Source organism: Pelodiscus sinensis, chromosome 11, assembly GCF_049634645.1.
Source record: "Pelodiscus sinensis isolate JC-2024 chromosome 11, ASM4963464v1, whole genome shotgun sequence".
In the NCBI taxonomy this organism is placed as follows: domain Eukaryota; kingdom Metazoa; phylum Chordata; order Testudines; family Trionychidae; genus Pelodiscus; species Pelodiscus sinensis.
In genome coordinates, this window is record NC_134721.1 from 32282510 (window position 1) to 32296886 (window position 14377).

Below are 14377 nucleotides of genomic sequence, written 5' to 3' on the forward strand. Positions count from 1 at the left end.
TAACGAAACTACCTAAACTTTATACTACTTACAGAAAATGAAGAATGGTGTCTGGGAGAGAGAGAGACATGCTTGTCCCTCTTTGTAGCTGCAGAGAACTCACCCAGAGTATGTCTACACTACCCCACTAGTTCGAACTAGCGGGGTAATGTAGGCATACCGCACTTGCAAATGAAGCCCGGGATTTGAATTTCCCGGGCTTCATTTGCATAAACTGGGCGCCGCCATTTTTAAATCTCTGCTCGTTCGAACCCCGTGCCGCGCGGCTACACGCGGCACGAACTAGGTAGTTCGGACTAGGCTTCCTAGTCCGAACTACCGTTACTCCTCGTGGAATGAGGAGTAACGGTAGTTTGGACTAGGAAGTCTAGTCCGAACTACCTAGTTCGTGCCGCGTGTAGCCGCGCGGCACGGGGTTCGAACGAGCAGGGATTTAAAAATGGCGGCGCCCAGTTTATGCAAATGAAGCCCGGGAAATTCAAATCCCAGGCTTCATTTGCAAGTGCGGTATGCCTACATTACCCTCCTAGTTCGAACTAGCGGGGTAGTGTAGACATACCCCCAGAGAGACAAAAGGGAGAAAGGAAAAAAAACCAAATTCCTTTGTCCTAGTTTGAAAGTCCCACCTACTTTCCTATTGGTCACTCCACCTGGCTAGGTGTAGTTTACCCCTTAATCCCCAGGCTGCTGGCTAACCCTCATAATCATGACACCAACCTATGAATCTTTCCATTGTCCACGGACCCGCACAACCCACCCAGCCTGCAGCTATCCCTATCCACCCTCCCATCCCACACACTTGGCAGCAGGAATTGGGGGAGGGGGCTGCTGCATCTCTCTGTGCAGGGCAGGGTGGTGCGGATTTGGAGGGGCACTGCTGGCAGGATGGGGGTAGAGCTGACAGGATAAGTGCAAGGTGACCCCCCATTGTCAGGGCTGGGCAAGCAGGGCCCCAGGTGCTTCCCATGGGTGCTGTGTATTAGGGAACAGCCCCAGGTGGGAGCTGACCCAACCCTGCCTCACCCCCAGCCCCAGGGCACAGGCAGCTGAGCTGTGCCGGGTATGGCAGGAGCTGTGTGTGCGGGAGCGCCAGGCACGGGACCGGAACCGCCAGCTGCTGCAGGACTTCGGGCACCTAGAGACCCAGCTGGGGCTGCTCTGGGCCAGGACAGACATGGTCAGGAGAAGGAAGGTGAGAGGGGCTCTGGCATTTGGACACTGTGCTGATCGCAGGGCACCCCGGGCCGGGGAGAGTCACAGCCAGACAGGGGACAGCTCCCCCAGGTGGAAATAGACTGAGTCAGGACACCTGGCTTCAGTCCCCTGCCCTCCAAGGGGCTGAGGGCGTGTGTCTGTCTGTTGTGCAGAGCTCCTGGGTTCTAGCCTCCCAGAAGGAGGATGACTTTAGTGCCACCAGGGAGAGTGGGTGGGGGGAGTAATTGCAGGGGAGGGGAAGATGCCAAGCCGCAGGGGAAGGAATTCAGCCCTAGGAGGTCCAGGCAGGGCCTGTGGGAGCAAGGACAGATGTTTGCATCTGCATCTTGCTCCTCTAAGGTGGACTATCAGGAATTTCTGCAGCGGCTGCTTCTACACTTGAGGATGGAGGCAGGGAGCCCGAGCCAGGTCCCTCAGCACCAGGTAGGCACATCCTGCCACTAAACCTCCTGCCTCCTGGGTGAGAAGGAGTTGGCACCGGAGTGCTGGGGCACTGGGGCCAGCACTGAGGGGAGAGCATCCCCCCCACCCTGCTGCAGCCCCCCACCCTGCAGTTCATGGGGGCTCCCCCTCTCCCAAGCACTGGTCTGGTCTAACTCCATTTAGAGGCATGATGGACTCTGAAATCCCCTAGACTCTTGGTTGATTTCTCTTCCCCCCCTCCTCAGGACTGGGCCTCTGCCCAGATGCTGGACCTGCCTCTGCACTCGCACCTCAGGAGACACCTCCCTGACCCCCCACAGTGGATGGACCATCTCCAGTGCCGGACCTCAGGGCCTCATCCTGTCTCCCCCACACAGTCCCCAGAGCCTGCTGCCTTCCTTGCGTCCACTGGGGCAGGTGGGGCTGGGCCCCCAGAGGGTAAGGAAATAGCCCTGGCCCAGTTCTGGGCCACTTGGCCTGGGACTCCTGGATCCTCCTCCTCTCCCTGCTCAGTGCTGCCTGGCCAGCAAGTCCAGACTCCTGGGTCGTCCTGTCCCCCCTGATGTCTCTTCTCTGCCCCCAGCAGCCCGGCGCAGAGGGGGCCTCCGTTACACCCCCTGGCCCCACAGAGGACCGGTTGCCAAGGACCATGGCTACAGGACACCTGCTCCTAAGCCCCATCAGGAGCCATCCCCACTTCTCCTCCCACATTGGCTCAGGTTCCCCATCCCGGCTGAATCAAAGGGTGTGCCTGGTGAGCCCATGTGGGTGAGGGCCGGGGCCCCCGGGAGGCAGCGTTCCAGACGTCCCTTTGGTGCACGCAGCAAGAGAGCTGATCCTGGTGGCAGGGCCCAGGGGCTTGTCCTGAGAAGTGGAGCATAGAGGGTGGGCACATGGAGGGTGCAGCACACTGAGTATGGGGCCCAGAGGCTGGCACCAGGAACCAACACCGGCCATGTTCATGCAGCACGGAGGGGAGTGAGGATGTTGGGAGAAGGGGTTCCAGAAGGCAAGGATGAGGTGTGGGGTAGCTGGGGGGCTAAGAGGACTCTCTGGGGGGTGGGGTGGGTCCAATCCACAGGGGTTCGATTGCCCAGCCTTCATCCCGTCTCCTGGGAGGAGCCCGACCTCTTTGCCACATTTCCCAAGGGCGAGTGCCGCAGCTCTCTGCCTCTGCAGAGCGGCTAGAGCCCAAAGGCCCCTTCTCCCCACAAGTCCACCTGGATGGACAGGGTCTTGCCCTGTCCAGATGTGGGTTAGTCACCTCCATGCCAGGGTCAGCTCAGCCTGGGAAAGGCAGCGTGCGCAGCCAGGGTGCCAGGTGTCCAGGATGCTACCGGACAGTCCGGTATTTGCGCTTTTTGTCCGGTAAAAAAAAAATCAGAGAATACCGGACATGTGCAATGTCCAATATTCTCTGATTTTTCCGGCTATGCACCGGACGGAAGCCTGGCGGGGGCAAGGGGAGTGGCTTCTGTGCAATCACAGGCTCCCAGCCTGTCCACGTGTCCAGTATTTTTTGAGAGACCATCTGGCAACCCTAGGGGCAGCTGGAATTCTGTGCCAGGGCGGGGGCTCAGTCCCTTGGCCTTTCAGAGGTGGCTCAGCCTTCTAGCTCCTGCTGCCCACAAATCCTTCTGCCCTATTCCACCCAGGGGCCAGCCCTGTGAGCTGGCCTCCCCCGAACCCTCAGGAATTTCAGCTCCTGCCCCCTCAGTTCGACACTGGGAAACCCTGCTCCTTGCTGGCAACCCCCTACCCCCATTCCCAAGCCTGGGGTTGTTGGCCTCTTGTCCCAAGCCACTGATTGGCCAGTTAGCCAAGGAGAGGGGGCAGGGGGCTAGTCTGCCCTTAATGGTTGTGGCAGAATGGGGTTTATACACCTCACCGAGGCCCCTCCCCACCCCTCCATATCAAAGCATCTTCACTCCAGGCACCTAAAGCAGGGGCCAGCCCCCCTTTGGGCCCAAACTGATCCAGGCTGCTCCATGCGAGCAGAGGGGAGTTGCCTTGGCACCATGGGCCTCCTCCCATCCAGTCCAGCTATGGGCACGTCACCCCACGTGGGTTACCCAGGGGCCTTCTCCTGCTGAGCCTCAGGTCTGTCCAGGCCCCCCAAGGCTGGTGGAGCATCCCTCCAGTAGGGTTTCCATTAAGTTACCCCATTGCAGGCCACAGCTGCAGCCCCTAGACTGACCTGCTTGCTGCCCACTCATGCCCCGTTCAGCTGCAGCCTTGCTCCCGAGGCCTCTGGGAGTCCTCCACAGGTGCCAACCCACATCAGGTGCCAGCCACTTCCACCAGCTCACATTTGCCCTAATCCTGCTGGTGGGAAACCTCCAAGTGACCATCTTGCGTGGCCCCAACTTGGGCCGTAGGGCTGCCAGGTGTCCGGTACAGCCAGTCTCCGAGTTGCGAACAGTCGACTTCTGACCATTCGCACTTACGACCGAAGCTGTCGTAAATGGCAGACCCCGAGTTACGAAGGCAATCCATGCTGACAAACAGCGCGGTCGCGTGGAACAATATAGGGTCTGATTTATGAACAAATCGAGTTATGACCAATTGCTTGGTCCGTAACCGGTTCGTAAGTTGGGAAGAGGCTGTATTTTCACCTCTTGTCTGGTAAAAAAAAATAAAACAGAAAATACCGAACACGTGAAATGTCCAGTATTTTCTGGTTTTTTCCCTGCCAGGAGGCGAAAAACTGGACACCTGGCAACCCTACAACACTCAGCAACTGGGCCCAGCCCCTGGTCTCCCCACCCCAGCCCCTCTGCTTATGCAGGGAAGCTCCCTTCTGGCTCGACCAAGAAAACAAAATGGCCATGGCAAAAAAGCTAAAGACCTGAGCAAGGGGAAGCAATGCCTTCCCTGGGTCTTAGTGCTCAACCGCTTCCTAGCCCTATTCTGACTCAGCATGCAATTAAAAGGGCCATTCTGTTTTGATGCTATTTTATTTATGTATTTATTCTTAATAACTCTTGGGGTCCTTCCCTCCCCCCTTCCCCCCCAACAGAATTTTTTCCCTGGTGTTTTTTTTTGGGGGAGGAGGTGTTCGGTATTTTTGTTGAAACCATCTGGCAACCCAACGTGGGCCAGTCCCCACCTTTGTTTTGTTCTCAGACCTGGACTTCGTCTTTATGATCTCGTCTGCCAAACGGCCCGTGCTGCGCGGCTCCCCTTCCGCTAACCACAGCCTGAGCGGGTCTGGTCCCCCCAGGCATGACCCAGCAGCCAGAGCAGCGAGCCCTGCCCTGTTGTGCAATGGCTCCCATCACAGTGGCAGCCCCACATATGGCCCTGCTCCATCTGCTGCACCCCACAGGGGTCAGCCACAAGCAGTCGGGCCTTTGGAAACATCCCAAGTCCACAGTGTGAGCCCCTGGCACCTGCCATTTGACTGCACAATCTGGTGAGCAGTGGGACCTGCTTCAGAGGGCCAGGCAGCAGCTGGGTGGAAGCCTCCGGGGTCTGAGCTCAGTGCACACAGAGACAAACAGGCCGGGAGGCGGAAGGAGCCAGAGAGCTGTGGCATTCGCCCTGGGAAAGGCTGAGCTTGGGGTTTGGCAGAGAAAGAGGGGCCCTCCCAGGAGACTGGATAAAGGCCACGCCAAAGAAGCCTTGCAGAGTGGTGAGAAGGTGGCTCAGGGGGCTGTGGGAAGGGGCAACGTTTGGGGGCGGCTGTAGAAGTATGTGGGGGTGGGAGGGGTCTGTGGATGCGGGGAGGAGGCCCAGTGCTAGAAGTGAGCTGCTTGGGGCCTTTGTGTCTCTCCTGGGCCTGGCACCATTGCTGCTCTGTGGCACTGATCTGAGAAAGGACCAGGCACTTCACTGGCCATGCCCAGCCTGGCAGCTGCAGCCTGTACCCTGCCCTTAGACCCAGCTGCATTCCCCTCCCTTCCAGGGGCTCATCCCCAGCCCACGCAGACCAGGGCTCATGCTGGAGCTGGGGCACGCACTGCAGATGCCACCAGCTCTGGGGTGGGGCACCGACACCAGGCAGCTAACGGAGCCTCCGGGACACTGCTGAGGAGAGGAGCCTGGACGCGGGACTGCATGGAAACAGCCTGTGAGGAGTTCCGGGTCAGGTACCTCCCTGGAATCCCCCCCAAGGATCCCAGTCATAGAAGAGAACCCCAGGGGATGGTGCATCACCACCCACCCTAAAATGCAGCCCCCTTGGGGGGAGGGGAACAGGGCTGTTTATAGCCCCACACTGAGATGCAGGTAGCCCCGTAGTGGGGCACCAGGAGCAGTTTATACGGGGATCTCTCTCTGTGCTAAGATGTAGGTGCCTTTGGGGTGGGCCACATGAGCTGAGCCCAGCAGTCTCATCTTGTGCTCGACCCGCAGTCTCTCTCTCCTCCCTAGGGTCCCAAGACTGTGGTGCAAGGAGAAGCCAGAGGGAGACACGACAGCCCTGGCTCAGAGGTGGAGCTGGGGCCAGCAGCCCAGGGGGGCGCAGGCAGGGGATGACAGGCCGGAGGAGTCTCAGGGGAAGCCCAGGCAGGGGCTGAGGGTCAGAGCGACAGAGCCAGAGGGGAGCAGGCATCGCAGAGAGGGAATGCAGCTGAAGGGAGAGAGGGGGCTTGTCCCCATCCAGGGAGCAAGGCAGCTGGACAAAGGGCAGGGAGGTGAGGGACAGACCCAGGAGGAGGAAGGTCTGGCAGGAGGGTTGGAAGGCCAAGAGAGGGAGGAGGGGAAAGAAGGCCAGGAGGCAAGGGAGGAGGATGAGAAGGGCAAACGGGAGGAAGGCTCTGGAGGGGCAGGGGAGGAGCAGGAGGAAGAGGGGAGGGGAAGAGAGGATGGCTCAGCCTTGGAGCATGTCCAAGCATCAGTAAATGGGGGGGAGGATGAGGAAGGCCTGGTGCAGTGGGGGGGCCAGGAGGAGGAGGGAAGCAAGGCAGAAGGTGGCCTGATGTGGGGGCAGACAGGCGGTGAGGAGGAGGAGATGGAGAATGAGGAAGGTCTAGCAGAGGAGCAGAGGAGTGAGGAAGAGGAGGGCAGCGAGGAGGAAGGCCTGGTGGGGCAGCGAGGGGGTGAGGAGGAAGAGGAGGACAGAGATGAGGAGGAGGGCCTGGTGGGGCAGCAAGGGGGTGAGGAGGAAAAAGAGGAGGAGGAGGAGGAGGAGGAAGGCCTTGTGGAGCAGCAAAGGGGTGAGGAGGGAGGAGAAGAGGATAGCGTGGAGGAGGAGGGCCTGGTGGGGCGGCAAAGAGGTGAGGAGGGAGGAGAGGAAGAGATGGGCAGCAAGGAGGAGGAGGGCTTGGTGGGGCGAAGAGGAGGTGAGGAGGGAGGAGAGGAGGAGGAGGGCAGCGAGGAGGAGGAAGGCCTGGTGGGGCGGCAAGGGGGTGAGGAGGGGGGAGAGGAGGAGGAGGGCAGCGAGGAGGAGGAAGGCCTGATGGGGCGGCAAGGGGGTGAGGAGGGGGGAGAGGAGGAGGAGGGCAGCGAGGAGGAGGAGGGCCTGGTGGGGCGGCAAGAGGGTGAGGAGGGAGGAGAGGAGGAGGAGGGCCTGATGGGGCGGCAAGGGGGTGAGGAGGGGGGAGAGGAGGAGGAGGGCAGCGAGGAGGAGGAGGGCCTGATGGGGCGGCAAGGGGGTGAGGAGGGGGGAGAGGAGGAGGAGGGCAGCGAGGAGGAGGAAGGCCTGATGGGGCGGCAAGGGGGTGAGGAGGGGGGAGAGGAGGAGGAGGGCAGCGAGGAGGAGGAAGGCCTGGTGGGGCGGCAAGGGGGTGAGGAGGGGGGAGAGGAGGAGGAGGGCAGCGAGGAGGAGGAGGGCCTGATGGGGCGGCAAGGGGGTGAGGAGGGGGGAGAGGAGGAGGAGGGCAGTGAGGAGGAGGAAGGCCTGGTGGGGCGGCAAGGGGGTGAGGAGGGGGGAGAGGAGGAGGAGGGCAGTGAGGAGGAGGAAGGCCTGGTGGGGCGGCAAGAGGGTGAGGAGGGAGGAGAGGAGGAGGAGGGCAGCGAGGAGGAGGAAGGCCTGGTGGGGCGGCAAGGGGGTGAGGAGGGGGGAGAGGAGGAGGAGGGCAGTGAGGGCCCAGCGGTGGGGGGCACTGAAGGCCGTGTGCAGGTGGAAGAGGAGGACGCAGACAGCGACTTAGTGCTGGGCCCCCTGGGAGCTGGTGCCCAGGAGGGCCCAGGCAGTGCTGAGCAAGGCAGGTGAGTTCTCTTCTTACCCGCCTCCCAGGCCATGAGTCCTGGTGAAGCCTCCCCTCTAACCCATCTCTCTTGTCTATCTCATGTTAGGGACCATGGCAGAGAGACCCCTGCCTGGTACGGCTGCATCCCAGAGCCCTCACACAGAGGGGCAAGTGAGTGAGGAGGCTGGTATTCCCCCCGCATCCTCCCTCAGTGAGACCCATGGCCCTTCCAGCCTGGAATTGCAGAACCAATCGGCTTCTCCAGTCTGGCGTCACCCCACCACCCCAGCATTGGTGCAGGAAGTAGTGGTGTGGGGGGTGCTAGAGCATCCCCCCCCCCCAGATTTTGCACCCCAGGCCAGGGTTTGAGCCACCAGCCCACACCCAGGAGTCCCACTTCTGTCTAGGGTCCTGGCCATGGCCACCAGCTCCAAGGAGGCTCAGCTGCTGGCCCACTGCCTCTGGGGTTCCAGCCACCAGTCCTGGGGACTGTCCCGTCACCCAGGGTACCGGTGGCTCCGCTTCAGGTTCTGGGGCTCTGACTATCGGCCCCATGCCAAGGGCTCTGCAGCCACCTTCAGCTGTGGTCCAGCTGGGTGAGAGGAGCAGACAGGGTAAGGTGGGGTGGGGGAGCACAACTCAGCACCTCACCCTAAAAATTGTTCCAGAACCACTGCCACCTGGTATGACCTTGGGGTCCCATCAGCCTGGCATCTCCCCTCGGTCCCACACCTGGGTCTGGCATCTCCCCCTCTCCCCACCAGATCAGATCTAAAGTCCCTGGCTGTGTCTACACTGGGCCACTTATTCCGGAAAAGCAGTCGCTTTTCCGGAATAACTTGCCAGCTGTCTACACTGGCCGCTTGCTTTTCCGGAAAAGCAATGACGATCTACTATAAAATTGTCAGTGTTTTTCTGGAAAAACTATGCTGCTCCTGTTCGGGCAAAAGTCCTTTTCCGGAAAAACTGTTCCGGAAAAGGGCCAGTGTAGACAGCACAGATTTCTTTTCTGCAAAAAAGCCCCGATCGCGAAAATGACAATCTGGGCTTTTTTTCCAGAAAAGCGCGTCTACATTGGCCACGGACACTTTTCCACAAAAAGTGCTTTTCCGGAAAAGCATCCTGCCAATGTAGACGCGCTTTTTCTGGAAATACGTATAACGGAAAACTGTTCCGTTTTAAGCATTTCCAGAAAAGGGTGCCAGTGTAGATGTAACCCCTTAGTCTTAAACTCCCCTCCCCACCCCCATCCTGTGTCCCAGCACTGCCTCCTGCCACCCCACCCAAGAATTTCAACATCTGTATCTGCCATTCCAGATCTAGGAGAGGATTCAGCCTGGGAGGAAGGGGAGAAGGAAGAGGAGGAAGCAGAGAGTGAAGGGGATGAGGACATAGAAGCTGCTTTGGCTCCCCCAGGGAACACAACAGAACCAAGGTTGGGATCAACCATGAATCCTGCCTGAGTGTGGCTCTATGGTGCTCAATGGTGGGGGGTGCTCTCTTGCACTCAGCGCTGAATCCTAGGGGTCCTGTGCTGCAGGCCACGGGGTGGGGACTGTGGCAGGATCCCTAGAGTGAAGCCTGGGACTGTGGGCCCCCTACCTCTCCAGCCTGGGCTGTCTCACAATGCTGTGCCAGTGACAAGCAGCAACCCCTTCCATGTGCTGTTAGCACTCTGCCCCAGCACATATGGAACCCCACACCCAGCTAGACTGCATGCTTGCTCTCAGAGCCAATCATGAATCACACAGAGAAAGGCACCAGGCCGATCCCCCAGCGATACACCAGGCGATACACCAGGCTTTGTAACCCTCGCCAGAAACGTCAGGCAAAACGCACTGGCAAAGAAGCAGTTAAACTAATGGACCGGCTACAAAAGATAGGGGTTATAAGTGTAAGGCAAAGAGTCAGAGTGAGGGACCGAAAGAAATAAAATATAAACATGTAGACTAAACTCGCAACTCTATTTGACTGGTCAACAACTAAATTAAGCAGGTTTTCCCTCACCCCACTGGGTATCACAGGTCTCCCTCTTGAAACCTGAGCCAGTCTCCTCTGCTGGAGTCTTTAGTCTCCTGCGCATCCTTACTGCTTGTGGCATAGGTGGGGGCAGGAGAAAGGCCAAGCATGGTGCCCCTGGGTTCTGGTTTATATCTGTAGTCCATGCGCTTGGAGGACAGAATCCAGGCATATCTGGTGGGCACTGTGGAGTCCCAAGGTGAAATATGTGAGTGAGTCATGGAGTTGCAATGAGGCTGACACAATTGCCTGGCCCCGGGCAAGGTGGGGGGAAGGGTGGCCAGCTCTGTGCTCCCACAGAGGGCGGGGTCTCAGGTGGAAGGGGCAGGGCTAGGGCTAACCTCCCCCAGGCAGCCCTCAGCACCACCTGGAGAAAGCCCTGCAATACTGTGGCGGTGATTTAAATGGCTCAGGGCTCCAACTGTGGCTGCCGCTGCCACAGGAGCAACAGTGACCAGGAGGCCTGGGCCCTTTCAAATCGCTGGGCCCTGGGGCAGTTGCCCCTTTGCCACCCCTGTCAGTGGGCCTGTTGAATTGTAACTCCTCTGCTGGCCAATGGCCAGTGATGTCTGTCCAGCACCCACCGGGGTGTTTCTCACCTCCCTTGGCATTGTCACTGGAGAGCTGGAATCTGGACACTTCCCAAACCCACAGCACATTTTACTGAGAACCAGACAGCACATTCTCATGCCTTGATCTGAATTTAGACAAAACAGTGACTTTAGAGGGATCATAATCCATCCCCTGATACCTCACATGGCCTGCGTTCGAGGCAGTATCACAATCTACTATATAGTTGAGACCGTTTGGCTACGTCTACACTGGCATGATTTTGCGCAAGAACTCTTTTGCAGAAGAGTTCTTGTGAAAAAACTGTTCCAGAAGAGAGCGTCTACACTGGCATGTGCCTTTGCGCAAGAGCATCCTTGCCAGTGTAGACACTCTCTTGCGCAAGAAAGCTCTGATGGCCATTTTAAACATCGGGCTTTCTTGCACAAGTAATTAATGTTGCCTGTCTACACTGGCCTCTTGCGTAAGACAGTTGCACAAAAAGGCTTATTCCTGAGCGGGAGCATCATAGTTCTTGCGCAAGAAGCACTGATTTCACACATTAGAACGTCAGTGTTCTTGCGCAAGAACCCGCGGCCAGTGTAGACAGGCAGCAAGTTTTGACACAAAAGCGGCTACTTTTGCGCAAGATCGCGCCAATGTAGACACAGCCTTTGTGTGTCTGTCTGTCTGTCTGTTCAAGAACTCTTCCTAACCAGTAAGAGCGAAGCCTACCCAATGTGGACTCGAGGTTAATGTCCAAGGCACCAAGCGGCTAAATAATGTGAGACTATGGATCAAGTGCCCCCTGAGGGACTAAGCATCATCAGGCTGCTCTGATGTAGATGCAGAGCAGCATGGCATTTACACTACACTCTGGCAAACCAGTCTTGGAAACTGCGCTCACACTCCTGCCTGGGGAGGGGATGAGTCTGAGGGGTGGCATCACTTGGGTACCAAACTCAAGAGCACCGCTGGCAGCAGCCCTGATACCCTGGTGATGGGTGTGGGATCAGCACCTGAATGGGGCAGAATAGCCAATGAGGCTCTCGGCAGAAGCTGGATGCTGAGGCTTCTCTGTGGTCTCCCCTTTGCAGGGAGAAGAGGACATTGGAGAGCCAGGAACAGAGGGGAAGCAGCCAGGGAAGCTCCTGTTTGGAGGAAGGGTCAAGGAAAGTAAAGGTGGCTGAGGCGCCGCCTGCCAGCACCACTCAGTGGCCAAGGTACCATGGGTAAAAGACAAGGCAGGTTCTGTGGGCAAAGCCTGGTCCAACTCATCTCTCTTCCCAGGAGGATGAGCTGGAGTCTTCCCAGGGCATCCAGCTCCATGGCTGATGATCGACATGAGGCCTTTCCCTCCTAGAGAGCCCTAGGGTGCTCTGATCTGGTCCCAGAGATCTAGTGGGTGCAGTCCAGACCACTCAGGGGCTGTGTCACCCATGCTCTGCAGCCTCTTAGGTCTCTTGCAGTACCTTGCTGCAGCAGTTCCCACCTGGGCTGCTCACAAACAGCGTTCCACCATGCATGCCACACCCTGCCTGGCTCCCAACCATGCCTGGGTTGCACTCTGGCTTTTATCAGCCTTGGTTACTGCTGCTGGCTGATCCCAACACACTTCCAGGCTCAGATTTCCCCCCAGAAATGTATACCCTGACTGCTCAGCCCTGTAAGTCCATTATTCCTTTAAAGGAATAATATACACACAACTTGCCTCCCTAATGGAGTTACACAGACTCCAACTTAAACCCACCAGAGTAGATACAACATTCGTTAACTACACAGAGATGTAAGTGATTCTGAGCAATAAACATAAGAGTCAGAGATGGTTACAAGAAAAATAAAGACAAAACACTTTCTAGTGCCAAACTATATGAGATACAAAGTAAAGTTTCTCACCACATGCTTCCAATGGCATTGCTGACTGACTTTTTCAGGTTAGACCCCCTCCCCAGGGTGCAGCAGCTGATTCCTTTGCCTTCCCAGGTGCAGAGAATGAGATAAACAGGGAGATGGAGAAGCATGGGGGGGATGCTTTGTATGGTTTCAGTCCCTCTTTGAAAAGCATTTCCAGCTGAGACCCAAGAGACAGGGAGCTTGGGGGAGGCAGGAGATCTCATGCTCTTTCTTAACATGCAGATCTCATTTAAAGGGCCGTGGTGCAAGGACCCGTCAGGGTGTGTCTTCTCTGTGGAGGAGGAGGTGGGTAGCAGGCAGTTCCACAGGGTGGAGCAGGTTGGCCTCATTCTCCTTAGAATAACACAGCCCACTCCATGGACTGGGGGGAAGGACTGGATGGGCACTGAGGCTGGGATCCACCTGTGTTCAGAATGGTCCCTCGGAGCAAGTAGGGGTTTGCCCAGCTGGGAGTGCCCTGACTCTTCTATGTTTGTGCTTCCTCCTCCAGGATACCATCGCAGGAACCTGCAGCTTGCAGTTCCACAGGTGAGGAGATGCCTACAGACCAAGACAGGCTAATACAGAGCTGGGAATAGAACCTAGGAGTCTTGGCCACACCTGCTTACTCCATTTTACCCGAACAGAGTTCTGCAGTGACGCAGAGGAGCTGAGAGCAGACCTGGAAATGGTGCTGAGGGAGGACCAGAGCCTGGATGACCAGGACGACTTCTACGACTGAGGGAGGGATCCAGCACAGGTGGGTCCCAGTGAGACAGGGAAGATCTGGGATGTGACTATCTCCACGGCCTTGTGGGACACAGAGACAGTGTTGGGAAGCTGGCCTCTAGGGGAGTATCTAGACTACAGGGTTTTGTCAACAAAAGTGGACTTTTGTCAACAAAACTATACCTGCGTCTACACTGCCACTGAGTTCTGTTGACATAACGTCGACAGAACTCAGCAGTTTTGTCGATGGCTGTAAACCTCATTCTATGAGGAATAACACTTTTTATTGACAGAGTTCTGTCGACAGAAGGCATTACTGCATTTACACTGTCCTTTGCGTCTACACTGTCATGTCGACAAAGCAGCTTGCTTTGTCGACAGAACTGGATGTAGTCTGGGCGCTCTTTGTCAACAGAAGCTTTGTCGACAAAAGCCTGTAGTCTAGACATACCCTAGGGTGGGAGTGACACATGGACTGTGGATTCCCCTACCTTGCAAAGTATGACCCCTCCTGGGGCAGCCCCTTGAGTTTAGGGGAGGGGTGAGCTGGGAAGGTTCAGACTTGGCACCACTAACTTTGGAAGGAGGGCAGAGTGGAGAAGCAGGAGTTCTGAGGGGTACTTCAGCACCACATCCTCCCTCTCCTCCCAGAATGCATTATGTTACTCCTTCCATGGACCCCCAGCACCCACTTTCATCTTGCGAAAGCTGGATGTAGATTCATAAATGATAGCTAGGTTTGCAAAATGTTTGGGGCTGGTGTAAAAAAAAAAAGCGAAATGATTTACGCTTGCTAAGGGTCTGGCCCTTTAGCCCACCCAAGCATTGACCTCGGTTCTCCTATCCCTTGGCAGCCATGTAAATCCGGAGTGACTGCATCCCTGTCTGCGTGGTTATGCCAGAGTGAAATGAGTGTTGGTGGGAGAAGACTCAATGCGGCTGGATGGAAATGGAGTTAATGTTCATGTTACAGTGCAAAGGTGAAATTAAAGCCTACCAGGAGCTGAGCAATGTGGTTGCAGCACCTTTGAATTTGAAATTGTACCATTTGTGTTTCACTATTTGCTCTCCTGCTGCTCTGGACCATTCAGATTTTCCTACGAAATAATACTAGTCCTTGAAGCTGGTGGAAGGTTTTCCAGATCAATGTTTTTCCAACCAAAAATGGCTTTTTGACTAAATGAAAATCCCATTCTCTCCCTCTCCCCTCACACCCCACCTGCCCCTTTAAAAAGCTATATTTGTCAAAACATTTCCAGGGAAAAACTAAAATTTGCAACTTTCAACGACAACAAAAAGGTGTGGGATTTTTTTGTAGGGAGATGAGGGGAAATGTGGATCAGGTTTGTTTGTCAAGCAGCTGTTCTAGTTACTTTAAGAAGGGCCAACAAATATTCCAGAGTGTCTATGTGCAA

The 14377-nt window shown here is 56.7% G+C and overlaps 1 protein-coding gene across 1 annotated transcript; it reads left to right on the forward strand.

Annotated features, from left to right (window-relative positions):
- The first annotated feature begins 1072 nt into the window (after positions 1 to 1072).
- On the forward strand, positions 1073 to 14284 carry LOC102453925 (uncharacterized). The gene is made up of 13 exons (XM_075939743.1): positions 1073 to 1192; positions 1555 to 1638; positions 1884 to 2076; positions 2225 to 2392; positions 5546 to 5729; positions 6013 to 6737; positions 7692 to 7791; positions 7879 to 7943; positions 9090 to 9207; positions 11438 to 11563; positions 12745 to 12782; positions 12881 to 12993; positions 13817 to 14284. Exons 1-12 carry the CDS (start codon positions 1175 to 1177, stop codon positions 12973 to 12975), a joined length of 1914 nt encoding a protein of 637 aa, XP_075795858.1. The 5' UTR covers positions 1073 to 1174; the 3' UTR covers positions 12976 to 12993; positions 13817 to 14284.
- The last annotated feature ends 93 nt before the right edge of the window (positions 14285 to 14377 follow it).

Excerpts from the sequence above, each read along its gene's own strand:
- LOC102453925 (XM_075939743.1), top strand. Across the intron at positions 9,208-11,437 it reads GGGAACACAACAGAACCAAG|GGAGAAGAGGACATTGGAGA; the intron begins GTTGGGATCAAC and ends TCCCCTTTGCAG. Across the intron at positions 12,783-12,880 it reads TGCAGCTTGCAGTTCCACAG|AGTTCTGCAGTGACGCAGAG; the intron begins GTGAGGAGATGC and ends TTACCCGAACAG.